Source organism: Scyliorhinus torazame, chromosome 18 (genome assembly GCF_047496885.1).
Source record: "Scyliorhinus torazame isolate Kashiwa2021f chromosome 18, sScyTor2.1, whole genome shotgun sequence".
In the NCBI taxonomy this organism is placed as follows: Eukaryota; Metazoa; Chordata; class Chondrichthyes; order Carcharhiniformes; family Scyliorhinidae; genus Scyliorhinus; species Scyliorhinus torazame.
In genome coordinates, this window is record NC_092724.1 from 74,339,562 (window position 1) to 74,361,127 (window position 21,566).

Sequence of the window (21,566 nt, forward strand, 5' to 3'; positions counted from 1 at the left end):
CTGGTGGGGGGGGGCGGGAAACGACGACATGTCATCATTGCCCATACCCCCTCCTCCCCCCAGCCAGGTGGCATGGGCCGCATGGGTCCAACTGTTGGAGGCTGGCACCAACTCACTTGCCCTCCCACCCCCCTCCCCGGCACGGACCCCCTCTCCCTCCTCCCCGGCACGGACCCCCCCATCCTCCTCCCTGGCACGGACACCCCACCCTCCTCCCCGGCACGGACCCCCCTATCCTCCTCCCCGGCACGGACCCCCCCTCCCTCCTCCCCGGCACGGACCCCCCCATCCCCCCTCCCCGGCACGGACCCCCCCATCCTCCTCCCCGGCACTCACCCCCCCCTTCCGGCACTCCCCCGGAGCCCAGCCCACTCTAACTACCCCCCCCCCCCCCCCCCCCCCGCCGCACACACACACACAAAACCCTACACACACCTCTCCCCCACACATTCAGACTGCGGCCACGCCATCGTCTGTCCAGCGGCCAACCCCCCAGGCCGTCACTCACCTCCACGCTGGTCGGCATAAACCTTGAGCACAGGTTGACGCCGATTGAAAGGAGGTTTGATTTACGCCGACGTGACCCGTCATCATGTCGACGGGACTTCGGCCCATCCGGACGGGAGAATATCGGCAGGCCCAAAATCGACTGCCTTGCGCCCACCCGTGCCATTCTCCGAGGTGTGCGGCGCCATTGACGCCCCGCCGACTTTTCTCCCTTCGGCGACTTCGGCGGGCGGCGGGGGCGGAATTCACGGCGGCCAACGGCCATTCTCCGACCCGCTGGGGGGTCGGAGAATGACGCCCATGAAGTCGCAGTGTTGGTGGCTTAAGACAAGATCGTTAAAACAAGATCAGCCAGTGGGGTTCATTAAAGTGGGGAAAAAGACATGGTTCCAGCAGAAAAGGTGCAAAAGAGTGTACAGCCTGTTCAGAGTTGCCAGATAAGCAGGTGCTAGAGCTTTCTGAAGATTTTATTTGTGGGGTTTAACTTATACCTATGCCCTCTAGTTCTCGATTCCGCGACCCGAGGAAAAAGACTGAGTACATTCACCCTATTCATGCCTCTCCTGATCTTATACACCTCTATAAGATCACGCCTCAGTCTCCTGCGCTCCAAAGAAAAAAGTCCTGGCCTGTCCAATCTCTCCGTATAACTCAGTCCCTTGAGTCCTGGCAACATCCTTGTAAATCGCATCTGCACTCTCTCCAATTTAATAACAACTTTCCTGTAGCTGGTTTAGGGGCTGGTTTCGCACAGTGGGCTAAACAGCTGGCTTGTAATGCAGAACAAGGCCAGCAGCGCGGGTTCAATTCCCGTACCTGCCTCCCCGAACAGGCGGCGGAATGTGGCGACTAGGGGCTTTTCACAGTAAGTGCGGCCTCATCAATGTCCTGTACAACTGGAACATAACTTCCCAACTTCTATACTCAATGCACTGACTGATGAAGGCCAGCATACCAAAAGCCTTCTTCACTGCCCTATCTACCTGTGACTCCACCTTTCGAGAACCATGCACTTGAATTCCAAGGTACCTTTGTTCCCGATACTCCCTGCCATTCAAGGTGAAAGTCCTACCTTGATATGACTTTCCAAAATGCAACACCTCACACTTATCTGCATTGAACTCCATTTGCCATTTCTCGACCCACTTTCCCAGCTGATCAAGATCCTGTTGCAATTTTTGATAATGTTCCTCACTGCCTACAATACCACCTATTTTAGTGTGATCTGCAAACTTACCGATCTTGCCTTGTACATTCTCTTTTTTTTTAACAAACATTTTATTAAGGCATTTATGGTTTTATAACAACAAAAGATACAAATACAAATGTAAACATAATTCAATACGTAACACCCCCCCAAACCAACAACCATACCCGTCAACAAAGCTTTTACACACAATTCCCAAGTCCCTCCATCTCCTCTCGCAAATCCCGCCTAAACTGAACTAAACTAACTCCCCCTAGCCCCCTCATTCCCTAACTTATTGTATCTGCTAACAGTTTAGTTTTCCCTGAAGAAGTCGATAAATGGCTGCCACCACCGGACGAACCCTAACATTGATCCTCTCAGGGCGAACTTAATTTTCTCAAGCCTGAGAAACCCAACCATGTCGCTAACCCATACTCCGGATTTTGGGGGCTCCGAATCCCTCCACGCTAGTACGATCCATCTCCGGGCTACCAAGGGGGCAAAGGCCAAGACGTCAGCCTCTCTCGCCCCCTGGACTCCCGGGTCTTCCGACACTCCGATAATCGCCACTGGACTTTTAGCACCGTGGACATGACATCCACAAATCCCTGCCAAAATCCCCTAAGCTTTGGATATACCCAGGACATGTGGAAATGATTTGCCGGCCCTCCTGCACCAGTCCTCTACCCCAAAAAATCTACTCATCAGGGCCACCGTCATGTGTGCTCGGTGAACCACCTTGAATGGTATCAGGCTGAGCCTGGCACATAATGAGGATGTGTTGACTCTGCTCAGAGCATCCTCCCACAGACCTGCCTCTAACTCCTTTCCCAGCTCATCTTCCAACTTGCGCTTCACCTCCCCTATCTGGGTTCCCTCCCACTCCATAAGTTCTTTATAAATTTCCGAGACGTTCCCCTCCTCCACCCCAGTTTTAGAAACAACCCTATCCTGTATCCCCTGTGGCTGTAAAAGCGGAAAGGTCGAAACCTGCCTTCACACAAAGTCCCTTACCTGCAGATAGCGAAACCCATTCCCACCCGGCAATTCCAAATCTTCCTCCAAATCCTCCAAATAAGGAAAGCTCCCATCAATAAATAGATCCCTCAGCCTCTCAATACCTGCTCTTGGCCACCTCCGAAACCCCCCCATCCAACCTCCCCGAGACAAACCGGTGATTGCCACAAATTGGAGCCCACACCGACACTCCCTCCACTCCCATATGCCTCAGCCACTGTCCCCAAACTCTCAGAGCCGCCACCACCACCAGGTTTGTGGAGTACCGGACTGGCGAGAACAGCAGAGGTGCCGTTACCAGTGCTCCTAAACTTGTGCCCCTACATGATTCCGCCTCTACCCATTCCCATACTTACCCCCCCCAATTTGCCAACTCTCCCTGGATACCATGTGATCTAACCTACCAGAGCAGCTACCATGTGGAACTTTATCAAAGCCCTTACTGAAGTCCAGATAGACTATGGATAAAAGCAAATTCCTGCGGATGCTGGAATCGGAAACAAAGGAGAAAATGCTGGAAAATCTCAGCAAATCTGACAGCATCTTTGACAAAGAGTCATCGGACTCAAAATGTTAGCCCTTTTCTCTCCCTGCAGATGCTGCCAGACCTGCTGAGATTTTCCAGCATTTTCTCTTTTACTCCATATAGGCTATATCAACCATGCTGCCCTCATCAAGCTTCCTGGTTACATCTTCAAAGAACTCTAAAAAATTTGTACGGCATAATCTCCCATGCACAAAGCCATGCTGACTACCCCTAATCAAATCCTGCAGGGGCTGGTTTAGCACAGGGCTAAATAGCTGGCTTTTAAAGCAGGCCAAGCAGCGTGGGTTCAATTCCTGTACCAGCCTCCCCGAACAGGTGCCGGAATGTGGCGACTAGGGGCTTTTCACAGTAACTTCATTTAAAGCCTACTTGAGACAATAAGCGATTTTCATTTTCATTTCATTTCATTTCTTTCAAAATGTCTGTATATCTTATCCCCAAGAATCCTCTCCAGTAAATTACCCACCACAGATGTTAGGCTTCCAATCTATAATTTCTAGGTTTTTCTTTGCAGCCCTTCTTAAATAAGGGCACAACATTTTCTACCCTCCAGTCTTCTGGTACCTCACCCGTGGCTAACGATGATGCAAATATCTCAGCCAGGACTCCCGCAAATTCTTCTCTAGCCTCACGTAGTGTTTTTGGATATGCCTGGTCAGGGCCAGGAGATTTATCCACCTTCATACATTTTAATACGTTCATCACCTCCTCTACTGCAATACGAACTGTCCCCAATATATCGCCATTAACCTTCCCTGGTTCCCAAGCCTTCATGTCTTTCTCCACGATAAACACAGAGGAGAAATATTCATTCAAAACCTGGCCCATCTCCTGCAGTTCCACACATGTGTCCATTTTGGTTCCTGAGGGGTCCTATTCTCTCTCTAGTTATTCTTTTTCCTTTAATATACTTAAAGAATTCCTTTGGATTCACCTTAATCCTTTCGGCCAAATCTACCTCATGTCCCTTTTTTGCCCTCCAATTTCCTTCTTGAGTGTACTCCAGTATCACTTGTAGACCTCCAGGGAATCCCTTGATTCCAGCTGCTTGTACCTGAACCATGTCTCCTTTATTGTGGCCAAAACCTCAATATATTTTGTCATCCATGGTTCCCTACTCCTGTCAGCCTTTTCCTTCACCCTAACAGGAACATATAGACCCTGAACTCTAGCTATTTCACTTTTAAAGGCCTCCCACTTGTCGGAGGTCCCTTTGTCCCCAAACAAGCTACTCCAATCAACCCTTGCAAACTCCTGTCTAATTTCATCAAAATTCACCTTGCCCCAATTTAGAACTTGCATCTGTGGACCAGTTTTGTCCCTTTCCATAACTATTTGTGCTGTATTGTTCTTTAGGGTTTTAGCCAAGGGTAGTATCATGACCAGTACAGGCTTGGAGGGCCGATGGGCCTGTTCCTCTGCTGTATTGTTCTTTGTTCTTGGGTGGATTGGTCATGGGTTAGGTGAATTGGCCATGCTAAATTGCCTTTAAGTTAGGTGGAGTTGCTGGGTTACGGGATAGGGCGGAGGTGTGGGCTTGGGTGGGGGACTGGTGCAGACTTGATGGGCCGGGTGGCCTTCTTCTGCACTGTAAATTCTATGATTCTAAGTTCTCTTTGGTTCTATTTTAAAATTAATAGAACTATGGTCACTGGTCCCAAAGTGGTCCCCCATCATCACCTCAGTCACTTGCCCTGCCCTATTTCCCAAGAGTAGGTCGAATTTTGCCCTTTCCCGAGTAGGACCCTCCACATACTGCCTGAGTATCTTTAACAAATTCAACCCCATCTAAGCCTTTAACACTATGGCAGTCCCAGTCGATGTTAGGAAAATTAAAATCCCCTACTATGCCAATCCTATTACTCCTGCATGTCTCCCCAGTCTCCCTGCATATTTGTTCTTCTAATTCCCGTTGACTATTGGGGGGGGGGGGGCAATAGTACAATCCCAATAAGGTGACAATCCTCTGTTTATTTCTTGGTTCTTCCCACAAAGCCTCGCTGGATGATCCCTCGGCTATTTCACCTCTGAATACTGCCGTGATCACCCCTGAATCAGAAATGCAACACCCCCTCCTCTCTTTCCTCCACCTCTGTCCTGCCTAAAGCACCTGTACCCTGGAACATTAAGCAGCCAGTCCTGTCCCTCCCTTAGCCATGTTTCAGTAATGGCTTTAATATCCCAGCCCCACGTGCCTATCCATGCCCTGAGTTCACCAACCTTACCTATCAGCCCTCTTGCATTGAAATAGGTGCAATTCTTTAATTTTTAAAAACATTTTATGAAGGCATTTATGATTTTATAATAAAGAATACAAATGTACACATAAGTTCAGTGCGTAACACATCCCTCCATCTCCCATTGTTCCCACCTACTCTAAACACAAAGTAACCTAACTCCCCCCCCCCCCCACACTTTTTGAATCTGCTAACAGTTTAGTTTTCCCCGAAGAAGTCGATAAACGGCTGCCACCTCCGACAAACCCGAACGTTGATCCTTTCAGGGCGAACTTAATTTTCTCAAGTCTGAGAAACCCAGCCATGTCACTAACCCAAACCCCTGATTTGGGGAGCTTTGAGACCCTCCACGCTAATAAGATCTGTCTCTGGGCTACCAAGGAGGCAAAGGCCAAAATGTCAGCCTCTCTTGCTCCCTGGACTCCCGGATCTTCCGACACTCCAAATATCACCATCTCTGGACTCGGCACTACCCTTGTTTTTAGTACCGTGGACATGACATCCACAAATCTCTGCCAGTATCCCTTAAGCTTCGGGCATGCCCAAATCATATGGGTATGGTTTGCTGGCCCTCCCGCACACCTGGCCTCAATCCCAAAAAACTTGCTCATCCGGGCCACGGTCATGTGTGCTCGGTGAACCACCTCGAATTGCATCAGGCTGAGCCTGGCATATGATGAGGACGTGTTGACTCTGCTCAGAGCATCCGCCCACAGACCCGCCTCTACCTCCCCTCCCAGCTCATCTTCCCATTTACGCTTTAGCTCACATATCTGAGTTTCCTCCCATTCCATAAGTTCTTTATAGATATTCGAAACCTTCCCCTCCCCCACCCCTATTTTAGAAACTACCTTGTCCTGTATCCCCTGTAGCGGTAGAAGCGGGAAGGTCGTAACCGGCCTTCGCACAAAATCCCTTATATGGAGATATCGAAATATATCTGACAGGCTGGCACCCACCCTGTCCTTGAACTCGACCGGTCCAACCTCGGATCAATGACCGTATTGAAGTCATGATCACTTATGCGAGTCCAGGTCTGGGATCTTCCCTAACATCCGCCTCATAAACTCCGCGTCGTCCCAATTTGGTGCATAAATATTCACCGCCGGCATCCCCCGCCCTCGGGCGCCCACTGTCCTTGACCTCCAATTTGTCTCTCAACGCCAGTCCCTCGCCTGTCAGCAGAACAATTCCCCCCCTCCCCCGCACTAACAAAACAACAGTCCCAACCCCCCATATCAAACTAGTCACCTGCTCGCCCCCCCCCCACTGCGCTTCCATGAGCTAGCCCGCCCAGCTAGCCTGGGAACCCCCGCCCATGGCGCCAAGCATCCTACCCCCCACTGATCTCCCTCCCCCCACTCGAACATACATATGCAAAACATCATAATCCCCAACAAACACAAGGAACAAAATACCACCCACCATCCGCCCACAGGAACAAAGTTAACCCGCACACAAAACTGAGCAACGTCCGAAAGAATTGGTACAAAAGCACTACATACACAGCTCAAACAGAAAATAAATTTAGCAGCACAGGCACAGAATTACTCGCTCCCAAGTTCAATGTCCTCAATCTCTTGCAAGTCTCCTGTCCTTGACAAAGCTCATCGCCTCATCCGGCGATCCAAAATAATATTCTTGGCCCTCGTAAGTGACCCACAAACGAGCTGGGTACAGCATGCCGAACTTTACCCCCTTCTTGAAGAGGGCCGATTTAACCTTATTGAAGCTCGCTCTTATTGAAGTCCTGGTAAGTGCGCAGCTCGCTGTCTTCCCATTTGCAGCTCCTCGTCTGCCTGGCCCACCTCAAGATCTGTTCCTTATCCAGGAACCGGTGCATTCGCACCACCATCGCCCTCAGCGGCTCATTCATCCGCGGCTTCCTCTCAAACGCTCTTTGGGCCCTGTCCACTTCCAGGGGTTGAGCAAACGCACCTTGGCCAAGCAGCTTCTCAAACATATGCTCCACGTATGCCCCTGCGTCTGATCCCTCGATGCCCTTCGGGAGGCCAACGATCGTCAAATTCTGCCTGCGCAACCTGTTCTCCAAATCCTCCACCTTCTCCTGCAGCTTTTTTTGATGGTCCCTCATCAGATCCATCTCCATTGCCATCGCGGTTAGCTGGTCCTCGTGCCCAGCCACCTTCTCTTCCACCTTCTGGATGGCCAGTCCCTGGGCTTCCAACCTTTGCTCCGCCCAATCAATCACCGTCTTAATCGGGTCCAGGTAATCCTGTCTTTGCTTGGCGAAACTCTCCTGGAGGAATTTCACCAGCTGCTCCGTTGACCACTGGGCCGGCAATCTCAGCTCCTCAACCTCTGCCATGTTATCCTGTGCTGCAGGCTTCACTCTCTTCTTTGCCCAACAATCTTGTCTTTGCATACCACTTCTGGTCCGTGACTCCATAAACTGGTGGGGGATTCCTCTTCTCTGCCTCACCGGTCCCCAATTTTACGGGTCAAATCCCCATAAATCGGGGGAAAAGGTCCTAAAAGTCCAACACAAGTGGGAGCTACCAAATAAGCGACGTCTCACTCCATGGCCGCCACCGGAAGTCGAAATTGATGCAATTTAATCCAACAGGTTTTCCCTGCTCCCTGACTTGCTCCTGCCTATCATGTCCATTCAGCTTACCGTTGCTGAGTACTGCATCTCCCTTCAGCCCCTCATTTGCTTCTCTGCTGCCAAGAGTCCCACACCCTGCCAATCTAGTTCAAACCCTCCCTTGCAGCACTCGCAAATCTGCCCCCAGGATATTGGTCCCCCTCCAGTTCAGATGCAACCCGTCCCTCTTAAACAGGCCACCTCTCCCCCAGAAAAGATCCCAATGATCTAAGAATCTGAATCCCTGCCCCCGTACCAATTCTTTAGCCACGCATTCATCTGCCATATTCTCTTGTTCTCACCCTCAGTAGCACGTGGCACTGTAAGTAAACCCTCGAGGTCCTGCTTCTTAACCTTTTTCCTAGCTCTCTATAATCACTCCTCAGGACCTTATCCCTATTTCTATTTACGTCATTTGTGCCAACGTGCACAACGACTTCTGGCTGCTCCCCCTCTCCCTTGGGAATGTTCTGCAGCCGCTCCGAGATATCCTTGAACCCGGCATCCGGGAGGCAACACACCATGTCAAAGTTATTCAGGGAAGTTATGGATAGTTTAGGAATAAAACAATTTAACTCAATGGCATATCATCCAGAATCACAAGGGGCATTAGAAAGGTACCAACAAGCTCCAAATATGTTGAGGGCCTATAGTCAGGATTACCCGGATGATTGAGTTGAAGGAATTCTATTTGTGCGATTAGCAATCAGAGATGCACATAATGAATCAACTAAATTCAGTCCAATTGAATTGATTTTTGGACATGACATAAGAGAACCATTTAAATTGATCAAAGAGAAATTGGTGAGTCAACGTTTGGACTACATTGTTGGACTATGTGTCAAATATTACAGAGAGATTAATGAGGGCTTGTGACATGGCGAGGAAATATTTAAAATTGTCACAACATATGATGAAAAACGAGACGGATAAGAAATCAAAATCGTTGTTTTGTTAATGGAGAGAAAGTATTGGTATTATTACCAATGATAGTGAACCATTAAAAGCAAGATTTAGTGGGCCTTATCAAATTGAAAGGAAATTGGGTGAGGTGAACTGTTTGATAAGAACGCCAGACAGATTGAAAACTCAGAGTGGCCGCGATATTCCGGCTACACTGTGCCAGAAACGCAGCTCGCCACGGCGCAGCTTAGACGGTGAAGCCGGGAGACTCCACTTCTGGCATCTCCCCGGCTCGCAATGCGTCATGAAATTCAACGCAATCTCACGAGAAGTTGCGAGGAGAATCCCACCCACAATGGGCAGGGTCAGTTTTTGGCAACTCTGCATATTAGAAGCCTTATTCTAATGTGCAGATTCCCAAGGTACCGCAGGCTTTGGATTCAATCCCTTCGCCTCGGGCACCTCGGGCGAGCATCGCTTGGTACTGGTCCCCACAAACGGGGACCAGATGGAAAGGCATTTGGGGGGTTCCGAGAGGATCGGAGGCCCCCAGCTGCATGCCCTCTAGGCAGGATGGTGCCCTGGCACTGCTGGTGCCACCTGGACACCCTGACACTGCCAGTTTGCACCATGGCAGTGCCACCTGGGTGCCAGCCTGTTTAAGCATGTTTACATTTGCAGTCAGGGTTAAAAGCCTGGATTAGTGTGTGTATGACTGGTGCAGTAGTTGTAGTGATGTTTACATGGGTATGTGCATAAGGGGTTAATGGGAAATTGAAAGATCACTAGGGGGCAGCATTGGCGGGCATAAAAGCCAAGCTCAAGCGGCTCTCTGCTTCTCTTCCTGATTAGACTGTGACAAGAGCAGCATAGATCTAGCTCAGGGCTACTAGTGTGGTCAGACATAGCTGCTGTATATAAACATTGTAACCTTTCCACCGATATTGATGTTAAAGTAAGAACTCACGCAGTTGTTAAATTCTGTTACTCAATAAACCTTTCAATACCTCTGGACGACTTTGAGCATTCTTCATCAAGGTGCAGAAAGCCTCTGCCGCAACTGGATTGAATAACGCATGTTACATACAGTAGTGCTACCAGACACACTTCAGTAAGGTAACAAAAGATGGTACCAGGGTGGACGATCAGGAAAACCGCTCAAGAAGGCAAAATGTTAGGATAGTGGGCCTACCAGAGGGGATAGAGGGTAGAAACCCCACGACATACATGGCCGAGATGCTGGGCAACTTAGTGGGGAGGGAAACTTTCCCCAACCCACCAGAAATGGACAGAGCGCACCGGTCGCTGCGCCGAAGCCCAGGGCAGGGGACCACCCGAGGGCAGTGGGCGGGCCTTGTCCACATAGTTAGGGACCCACTGGGCGTAATACGAAAAGAACCCCAGGCATCGTTTGAGGGCCTTGGGGCAGTGGGGGAGGGGGAGTTCCATGAGGGGGCGCATGCGATCGGGCCGGGCCACAGAACTCCGTTCTGAACCACATAGCCGAGGATGGCTAATCGGTTCGTGCTGAACACACACTTCTCCTTGGTGTAAGTTATGTTGACGAATGTGGCGGTGTGGAGAAATTTGGACAGGTTTGCGTCGTGGTCCTGCTGGTCGTGGCCGCAGATGGTGACATTGTCCAGGTACGGGAAAGTGGCCCGCAGCCCGTACCAGTCAACCATTCGGTCCATCTCACATTGGTGACGCCGAAGGGAACCCTAAGGAAATGGTAAAGGCGGCCGTCTGCTTCAAACGCAGTGTATGAGCGGTCCGTCTTATGGATGGGGAGCTGCTGGTAGGCAGATTTCAGGTCCACTGTTGAGAAGACCCGGTACTGTGCAATCTGATTGACCATATCAGATATGTGTGGGAGGGGGTACGTGTCGAGCTGCGTGTACCGATTGATGGTCTGACTGTAGTCAATGACCATCCTGTTTTTCTTCCCAGTTTTCACCACTACCACTTGGGCTCTCCAGGGGCTGTTGCTGGCCTCGATGATACCTTCCCGCAGCAGCCGCTGGACCTCAGACCTGATGAAGGTCCTGACCTGGGCGCTGTACCGTCTGCTCCTGGTGGCGACGGGTTTGCAATCCGGGGTGAGGTTTGCAAACAGGGAAGGCAGAGGTCGACCTCTGCCGCAACTGGATTGAGTAACGCATGTTACATACAGTAGTGCTATCAAACACACTGCAGTAAGATAACAAAAGAGTAGTGTTTTTAAGAATCCTGGTTTGAAAGACACCTAGGCTCTTTGGGAGCCAGAGGTGTAATTATAGCATCATAAAGGTTAGGGCTGATGGATGTTTTTAATATTAAGAGGGTACCCTGCGGAGGAGTTAATTAGATACATTGGGCTCAGTTTATTGAGATGATGTAGTGAATTGGGGAGCCGGGGGTTGAAGCAGTTAGCTGTTGAGGTTCAGTTTTAGTTTGTGGTGGGGAGGCAAGCTGAGAATGTTTTCTGAGGAAATACAGCCAGAGATACTGCATTGTTTGACAGGAGGTCAGGTCCCTTTTTTTAAAGCATTCTCAAAAAATCTTTCCTTCTCAAAGTGGAGTATTCAAAACTTTCTGTACAGCAGGCATTCCTGGGTCTGCTAACTGTATTTAAAAATGGATTGGGATCTGAGATGATTCTGTTGTTTGAGTGCAGGTAAAGATAGCAGTTAAGGGTTATTGTGTCACTGTATTGATTAGAATTGTTTAAGGGGTATTTGTAAGCTATTTTTTGTGTGATGGTAAAGATATTTGAATTCTGTGTTAGTAATAATGTTTGTTTTACATAGAAAGTAGAACATAGACCATGCAGTGCAGAAGGAGGCCATTCGGCCCATCGAGTCTGCACCGACTCACTTAAGCCCTTACTTCCATCCAATACCCATAACCCAATAACCCCTCCCAACCTTTATGGACACTAAGGGCAATTTATCATGGCCAATCCACCTAACCTGCATGTCTTTGGAGTGTGGGAGGAAACCGGAGCACCCGGAGGAAACCCACGCAGACATGGGGAGAACGCACAATGACCCAAGCCGGGAATTGAACCTGGGACCCTGGTGCTGTGAAGCCACAGTGCTAGCCACCTGTGCTACCGTGCCGCCCAAATACCATATTTCTATATTTTCATGCAATCACTCCTGGAGTGAGGTATCCTTTCCTCACAGTCTTACAAATTGAAATAAATGTTGGGATTTCTATCCAGTAAACTAGCCATTGTTGGGGTCTGGTCTGGGATCGTAATTAACTTGTCAACTCCTTTAGAACATAGAACATAGAACATAGAACAATACAGCGCAGTACAGGCCCTTCGGCCCACGATGTTGCACCGAAACAAAAGCCATCTAACCTACACTATGCCATTATCATCCATATGTTTATCCAATAAACTTTTAAATGCCCTCAATGTTGGCGAGTTCACTACTGTAGCAGGTAGGGCATTCCACGGCCTCACTACTCTTTGCGTAAAGAACCTACCTCTGACCTCTGTCCTATATCTATTACCCCTCAGTTTAAAGTTATGTCCCCTCGTGCCAGCCATATCGATCCGCGGGAGAAGGCTCTCACTGTCCACCCTATCCAACCCCCTGATCATTTTGTATGCCTCTATTAAGTCTCCTCTTAACCTTCTTCTCTCCAACGAAAACAACCTCAAGTCCATCAGCCTTTCCTCATAAGATTTTCCCTCCATACCAGGCAACATCCTGGTAAATCTCCTCTGCACCCGCTCCAAAGCCTCCACGTCCTTCCTATAATGCGGTGACCAGAACTGTACGCAATACTCCAAATGCGGCCGTACCAGAGTTCTGTACAGCTGCAACATGACCTCCCGAATCCGGAACTCAATCCCTCTACCAATAAAGGCCAACACTCCATAGGCCTTCTTCACAACCCTATCAACCTGGGTGGCAACTTTCAGGGATCTATGTACATGGACACCTAGATCCCTCTGCTCATCCACACTTCCAAGAACTTTACCATTAGCCAAATATTCCGCATTCCTGTTATTCCTTCCAAAGTGAATCACCTCACACTTCTCTACATTAAACTCCATTTGCCACCTCTCAGCCCAGCTCTGCAGCTTATCTATATCCCTCTGTAACCTGCTACATCCTTCCACACTATCGACAACACCACCGACTTTAGTATCGTCTGCAAATTTACTCACCCACCCTTCTGCGCCTTCCTCTAGGTCATTGATAAAAATGACAAACAGCAACGGCCCCAGAACAGATCCTTGTGGTACTCCACTTGTGACTACTCCATTCTGAACATTTCCCATCAACCACCACCCTCTGTCTTCTTTCAGCTAGCCAATTTCTGATCCACATCTCTAAATCACCCTCAATCCCCAGCCTCCGTATTTTTTGCAATAGCCTACCATGGGGAACCTTATCAAACGCTTTGCTGAAATCCATATACACCACATCAACTGCTCTACCCTCGTCTACCTGTTCAGTCACCTTCTCAAAGAACTCAATAAGGTTTGTGAGGCATGACCTACCCTTCACAAAGCCATGCTGACTATCCCTGATCATATTATTCCTATCTAGATGATTATAAATCTTGTCTCTTATAATCCCCTCCAAGACTTTACCCACTACAGACGTGAGGCTCACCGGTCTATAGTTGCCGGGGTTGTCTCTGCTCCCCTTTTTGAACAAAGGGACCACATTTGCTGTCCTCCAGTCCTCTGGCACTATTCCTGTCGCCAATGATGACATAAAAATCAAAGCCAAAGGTCCAGCAATCTCTTCCCTGGCCTCCCAGAGAATCCTAGGATAAATCCCATCAGGTCCCGGGGACTTATCTATTTTCAGCCTGTCCAGAATTGCCAACACCTCTTCCCTACGTACCTCAATGCCATCTATTCTATTAGCCTGGGGCTCAGCATTCTCCTCCACAACATTATCTTTTTCCTGAGTGAATACTGACGAAAAATATTCATTTAGTATCTCGCCTATCTCTTCAGACTCCACACACAATTTCCCATCCCTGTCCTTGACTGGTCCTACTCTTTCCCTAGTCATTCGCTTATTCCTGACATACCTATAGAAAGCTTTTGGGTTTTCCTTGATCCTTCCTGCCAAATACTTCTCATGTCCCCTCCTTGCTCGTCTTAGCTCTCTCTTTAGATCCTTCCTCGCTACCTTGTAACTATCCATCGCCCCAACCGAAACTTCACACTTCATCTTCACATAGGCCTCCTTCTTCCTCTTAACAAGAGATTCCACTTCCTTGGTAAACCACGGTTCCCTCGCTCGACGCCTTCCTCCCTGTCTGACCGGTACATACTTATCAAGAACACGCAGTAGCTGATCCTTGAACAAGCCCCACTTATCCAGTGTGCCCAACACTTGCAGCCTACTTCTCCACCTTATCCCCCCCAAGTCACGTCTAATGGCATCATAATTGCCCTTCCCCCAGCTATAACTCTTGCCCTGCGGTGTATACTTATCCCTTTCCATCATTAACGTAAACGTCACCGAATTGTGGTCACTGTCCCCAAAGTGCTCTCCTACCTCCAAATCCAACACCTGGCCTGGTTCATTACCCAAAACCAAATCCAACGTGGCCTCGCCTCTTGTTGGCCTGTCAACATATTGTTTCAGGAAACCCTCCTGCACACATTGTACAAAAAACGACCCATCTATTGTACTCGAACTATATCTTTTCCAGTCAATATTTGGAAAGTTAAAGTCTCCCATAATAACTACCCTGTTACTTTCGCTCATATCCAGAATCATCTTCGCCATCCTTTCCTCTACATCCCTAGAACTATTAGGAGGCCTATAAAAAACTCCCAACAGGGTGACCTCTCCTTTCCTGTTTCTAACTTCAGCCAATACTACCTCGGAAGAAGAGTCCCCATCTAGCATCCTCTCCGCCACCGTAATACTGCTCTTGACTAGCAGCGCCACACCTCCCCCTCTTTTGCCTCCTTCTCTGAGCTTACTAAAACACCTAAACCCCGGAACCTGCAACATCCATTCCTGTCCCTGCTCTATCCATGTCTCCGAAATGGCCACAACATCGAAGTCCCAGGTACCAACCCATGCTGCCAGTTCCCCTACCTTGTTTCGTATACTCCTGGCATTGAAGTAGACACACTTCAAACCACCTACCTGAACACTGGCCCCCTCCTGCGACGTCAAATCTGTGCTCCTGACCTCTATACTCTCATTCTCCCTTACCCTAAAACTACAATCCAGGTTCCCATGCCCCTGCTGCATTAGTTTAAACCCCCCCAAAGAGCACTAACAAATCTCCCCCCCAGGATATTTGTGCCCCTCAGGTTCAGATGTAGACCATCCTGTCTGTAGAGGTCCCACCTTCCCCAGAAAGAGCCCCAGTTATCCAAAAATCTGAATCCCTCCCGCCTGCACCATCCCTGTAGCCACGTGTTTAAATGCTCTCTCTCCCTATTCCTCATCTCACTATCACGTGGCACGGGCAACAACCCAGAGATAACAACTCTGTTTGTTCTAGTTCTGAGCTTCCATCCTAGCTCCCTGAAAGCCTGCCTGACATCCTTGTCCCCTTTCCTACCTATGTCGTTGGTGCCAATGTGGACCATGACTTGGGGCTGCTCCCCCTCCCCCTAAGGACCCGGAAAACACGATCCGAGACATCACGTACCCAATTTAATTGTCAGAAACACCTCAATTAGATCACCCTTTCACCTTCCATTGTCAATGAAATATTAATCTGGTCAGTACAACTTGTCCTCATCATTTAACCGCTTTAGCCCCAGTAATGTTCTGATCAATCTGCGGTACAGCCCTTCAAATGTCACCACTATATCCTCCCTTGATTGGCCCTTTAATGTTGCTTCCTCCTGGAAGTAGGCACGTGCTTCACATCCAATGCTGCCACTTGTAATATGCCCTGGTAGCAAGACCAAATCAATGAGCCATTCTGACAATGCTCCTGGCTATTTTTCTGACCACATCCCACCTACCATCGTTCCCACCACCCACGGGCACTTAGGTTTGTGCCAACCGTCAGTAAGATGCATTATTCAGTTCCCTGTGCCTTGGTTACCTGTAGGAGAGGCTGAATCCAACCCGACTCTCAGCAACACGAATGAGGAAACATCCAAGAGGCTTATCCATCAGGAGCTGCTCAGCTTCTCTGTCATGGAAAGGTACACATGGTTAATGCATGGTGAACACATGGTAAATGCATGGTGAACACATGGTTAATGCATGGTTGTTATGGGCCAGGGTTTAGAGAACCCCAAAGTGTATCATGGAGTTCACCTGACCCACAATTTTTAATAGATTGTGGTTTGGGGAGCACACGCCCCACTCTACAAGTGTGGTACAGCAGAAATGGAAAAGTATTTTTTTAAACAAAACAATGTTTATTCTATGAACTCAAGTTAACCTTTTTAAAACATACAGTGAACATCTTAGCAACCATTCATACGAGTACAACCCCCAAAGACTACAACACTAAATAATCCTATAAGCTTTCCTTTTAACATCCATACGACTTAAAACACCTTTTACCAGAAGCACATCAGGTTAAAGTCACTACTGTTATTAGTTTTAAATCACCAGGATCGATTTACAGTCTTTCGATTACAGAGAGAGATTCATACACCTTCTGGCTGTGACTGCAGCTATCCAGCTCTGAAAATGAAACTAAAACACACCCTGCAGCAAACAGCCTAAAACAAAAGTAAAAAGCTGACAGACAGCCCAGCTCCACCCACTCTGACATCACTGCAGTAATAAACACCCATTTCTTAAAGGTACTCTCACATGACATGGTGAACACATGGATAATGCATGGTGAATTCATGGTGAACACATGGTTAATGCATGGTGAACACACGGTTAGATGGTGAACACATGGTTAATCCATGGCGAATACATGGTTAATTCATGGTGATCACATGGTTAATGCATGGTGAACACATGGTTAATGCACAGTGAATACATGGTTAATTTTTGTGAGGGCCACGAAGAATCCAGCACGAGTTTTAAGGATACAAAGTAATAACATGTATTTACAATAACATATATATACACAACAGCAGCAGCAACTTCCCTTGCTGCAAAACCTTTCCTGCTGGTTCCAAACTGGCCAGCTTTATTTATACATGGAGTTTACTAATGGTTTCTCCGCCCCCCTCATTGGGGAAGCTCATACTCTCACAGGATTGTGGGATTGTTATTAGTCCCCAGCCAATGGTAAGCAGGCAGGTTATAACATCCCTCCCCCCCCCCCCCCCCCAAGTCCAAGGAATCCACCGAAGTCCCTGGTGAAGGAGGGCATCGGACTCATTTTGCCGCAGGCCGGACACCATTTGCACGCGGCGCTGGATCAGGCGGCGTTTAACGAGACGGAGACCGGCGCTTCCGTGATGAACGCCGTAATGGTTGTACATCCACGGCCCGTGGACCCGAGGATTCCCCCTCTGATGCGTCCTGTGTCTCCATCTCGGAGTCAGAGTCTGCTGCCTCCGTCATGTCAGCGTCTCTATCTCCATTCGGTTCTGTAACGACCTGCGCAGGCTTTGAGTGAGGCACCAGAGGAAGATTGTGAGGACTACCTTCCCTTGTCTCTGGTCTCTGCGGCTGTAGAAATGAGCTCCGGGGGCGGGGAATCTTTGGAGGGGATAGACTTCTGGACCGAACGTGGTCTACATGTTTGCGCTGGAGACGACCCTGGGCTTGCACCTGGTAAGAAATAGGGCCCGTTTGGCAAAAGATTACGCCAGGAACCTACTGGGCACCACCAGCAAAATTCCGAACGAACACTGGGTCACCGAGCGCAAACTGGCGAATCGGCCGATGTCGAGAAAATCCCTGGCCCTGCCGTTCTTGTGTGCGGCGTACTTTTGCACCAATGTCCGGGAAAACCATGCTAAGGCGGGTGCGAAGTCTCTGGCCCATTAGGAGTTCTGGGGGAGCTACCTCAGTCACCGCATGGAGGGTGGTCTTATACGTAAACAAAAAGCGAGCGAGTCTCGTGTCCATTGATCCGGAAGACTGCTTCTTTAGGCCTCTTTTGAATGTCTGCACTGCCAACCCATTTGAAGCCGGGAGGTAAGGGGCAGTGCGGATATGGCGTATGCCGTTCATCTTTATGAACCTCGCAAACTCCTCACTCGTGAATAAGAACAAAGAACAAAGAACAAAGAAATGTACAGCACAGGAACAGGCCCTTCGGCCCTCCAAGCCCGTGCCGACCATGCTGCCCGACTAAACTACAATCTTCTACACTTCCTGGGTCCGTATCCCTCTATTCCCATCCTATTCATGTATTTGTCAAGATGCCCCTTAAATGTCACTATCGTCCCTGCTTCCACCACCTCCTCCGGTAGCGAGTTCCAGGCACCCACTACCCTCTGTGTAAAAACATTTGCCTCGTACATCTCCTCTAAACCTTGCCCCTCTCACCTTAAACCTATGCCCCCTAGTAATTGACCCCTCTACCCTGGGGAAAAGCCTCTGACTATCCACTCTGTCTATGCCCCTCATAATTTTGTGGACCTCTATCAGGTCGCCCCTCAACCTCCGTCGTTCCAGTGAGAACAAATCCAGATAATTCAACCGCTCCTCATAGCTAATGCCCTCCATACCAGGCAACATTCTGGTAAATCTCTTCTGCACCCTCTCTAATGCCACCACATCCTTCTGGTAGGGTGGCGACCAGAATTGAACACTATACTCCAAGTGTGGCCTAACTAAGGTTCTATACAGCTGCAACATGACTTGCCAATTCTTATACTCAATGCCCCGGCCAATGAAAGCAAGCATGACGTATGCCTTCTTGACGACCTTCTCCACCTGTGTTGCCCCTTTCAGTGACCTGTGGACCTGTACTCCGAGATCTCTTTGACTTTCAATACTCTTGAGGGTTCTACCATTCACTGTATATTCACTACCTGCATTAGACCTTCCAAAATGCATTACCTCACATTTGTCCGGATTAAACTCCATCTGCCATCTCTCCGCCCAAGTCTCCAAACAATCTAAATCCTGCTGTATCCTCTGACAGTCCTCATCGCTATCCGCAATTCCACCAACCTTTGTGTCGTCTGAAAACTTACTAATCAGACCAGTTACATTTATATATACTACAAACAGCAAAGGTCCCAGCACTGATCCCTGTGGAACACCACTGGTCACAGCCCTCCAATTAGAAAAGCATCCTTCCATTGCTACTCTCTGCCTTCTATGACCTAGCCAGTTCTGTATCCACCTTGCCAGCTCACCCCTGATCCCGTGTGACTTCACCTTTTGTACTAGTCTACCATGAGGGACCTTGTCAAAAGTCTTACTGAAGTCCATATAGACAACATCCACTGCCCTACCTGCATCAATCATCTTTGTGACCTCCTCGGAAAACTCCATCAAGTTAGTGAGACACGACCTCCCCTTCACAAAACCATGCTCCATCTCACTGATACGTCCATTTGCTTCCAAATGGGAGTAGATCCTGTCTCGAAGAATTCTCTCCAGTAATTTCCCTACCACTGAAGTGAGGCTCACCGGCCTGTAGTTCCCTGGATTATCCTTGCTACCCTTCTTAAACAGAGGAACAACATTGGCTATTCTCCAGTCCTCCGGGACATCATCTGAAGACAGCGAGGATCCAACAATTTTTGTCAAGGCCTCAGCAATTTCCTCTCCAGCCTCCTTCAGTATTCTGGGGTAGATCCCATCAGGCCCTGGGGACTTATCTACCTTAATATTTTTTAAGACGCCCAACACCTCATCTTTTTGGATCTCAATGTGACCCAGGCTATCTACACACCCTTCTCCAGGCTCAACATCTACCAATTCCTTCCCTTTGGTGAATACTGAGTGCCGTTATCCGTGACCAGCACCTCGGGGAGGCCATGCGTACTAAAAGACAAATGCATCTTTTCAATTGTTGCGCAGGACGTTGTCCCCTGCATCTTATGCACCTCTAGCCATTTAGGCTGGGCGTTGATTAATAGAAGGAACATGGATCCTTGAAAAGGGCCTGCGAAATCTGCATGCAAGCGCGCCCAAGGCCGCCCTGGCCATTCCCAGTGATGTAGGGGCACGGCCGGCGGAAGCATCTGATGCTCCTGGCAAATGGAGCAGTTTTGGACCACCTTCTCAATGTCGGTGTCAAGGCCTGGCCACCAGACATAACTCCGGGCCAGCATTTTCATTTTGGTCACACCTGGATGCCCATTGTGCAAGTCTCTTAGTATCAGCTCCTGGCCTTATTCCGGGACAATCACACGCGTCCCCCACAAGAGGATGCCGCCTTCCACGCTGAATTCTGACAGCTTGTAGGAAAATGCCCGCAACTCGCCTGGGAGCTGTCTATGCTGCCCACCATACAGGACTATGTGCCGAACCTTTGACAGGACTGGCTCCGTCTGGGTCCACTCATGGATCTGTGATACCGTGACAGGCAAGGTGTCCATAAAATTTAGGGTTGCAACCACCTCACCGGTCGTGGGGGTCGACATGGGGCCAGTCGATAAAGGCAATCGGCTCAGCGGGTCGGCATTTGCTATCTGCGTACCTGGTTTGTGCTCCAGAGAATACTCATATGCAGCAAGCAACAAAGCCCAGCGCTGGATCCGTGCAGAAGCAATGGGCGGTTTTGGCTTATCCTCTCTGAAAAGTCCCAACAGAGGCTTATGATCAGTCACAATAGTGAAATGGCGGCCATACACGTACTGGTGGAAGCGTTTCACCGCAAGAACCACTGCCAGGCCCTCCTTCTCGATCTGCGCGTACTTTTTCTCCGCTGCAGTCAATGTGCGGGAGGCGAAAGCTATCGGTCGCTCGGCCCGTTCTCCATCTTGTGGGACAGGACGGCCCCAATACCATATGGGGATGCATCACATGTGACGAGCAAAGGCTTTCCAGGATCATAGTGGGTTAGTAACCCAGACAACGACAATTGTTGCTTTACCCGCCGGAAAGCGGTTTCTTGCAGCTGACCCCAAACCCAGGTGTGATTTTTCTTTAGCAGAAAGTGCAACGGGGCCAGCGTAGTTGCCAGATTGGGGAGGAACTTCCCGTAATAGTTTACGAGACTGAGAAAAGAACGAAGATGCGAAGTGTCAGTCGGGGCACGCACCTTCTCTGCGACGGGGTGCAAACCTTCGCGGTCCACCCGATAACCAAGGTAGACTACTTCCTTTGCCTGAAATACGCATTTTGTGCGACGTAAACGGACTCCAGCCTCCGAAAAACGTCTAAGGACAGCCTCCAGATTTTCCAAATGTTCCTGCTCCGCGTCCCTGTAATCAAAACGTTGTCTAAGTAGACAGCGACACGTGGTAAACCTCTCAAAATGCCCACCATAACACGTTGAAAAATAGCGCAGGCAGAGGATACTCCAAAGGGCAACCGTGTATATTCATACAGGCCCCGGAGTGTATTAATCGTTACATATGGTCGGGAGTCAGGGTCCTGCTCCAACTGCAGGTAGGCGTGACTCATATCTAATTTTGTGAACGAGAGTCCACCTGCAAGTTTCGCGTAGAGATCCTCTATGCGAGGCATTGGATATCGGTCGAGTCGGGAAACCGTATTCACTGTAAGTTTA

General features: G+C 49.1%; 1 protein-coding gene across 3 annotated transcripts in view; it reads right to left on the reverse strand.

Annotated features, from left to right (window-relative positions):
• hsh2d (hematopoietic SH2 domain containing) overlaps positions 1-21,566 on the reverse strand; it is a 158,650-nt gene that overhangs the window by 46,581 nt on the left and 90,503 nt on the right. For all 3 annotated transcript variants that reach the window (XM_072482909.1, XM_072482908.1, XM_072482910.1), the window contains exon 3: positions 16,053-16,142. In XM_072482909.1, coding sequence (XP_072339010.1) covers positions 16,053-16,142 — 90 coding nt within the window. The remainder of the gene's footprint in view (positions 1-16,052; positions 16,143-21,566) is intronic.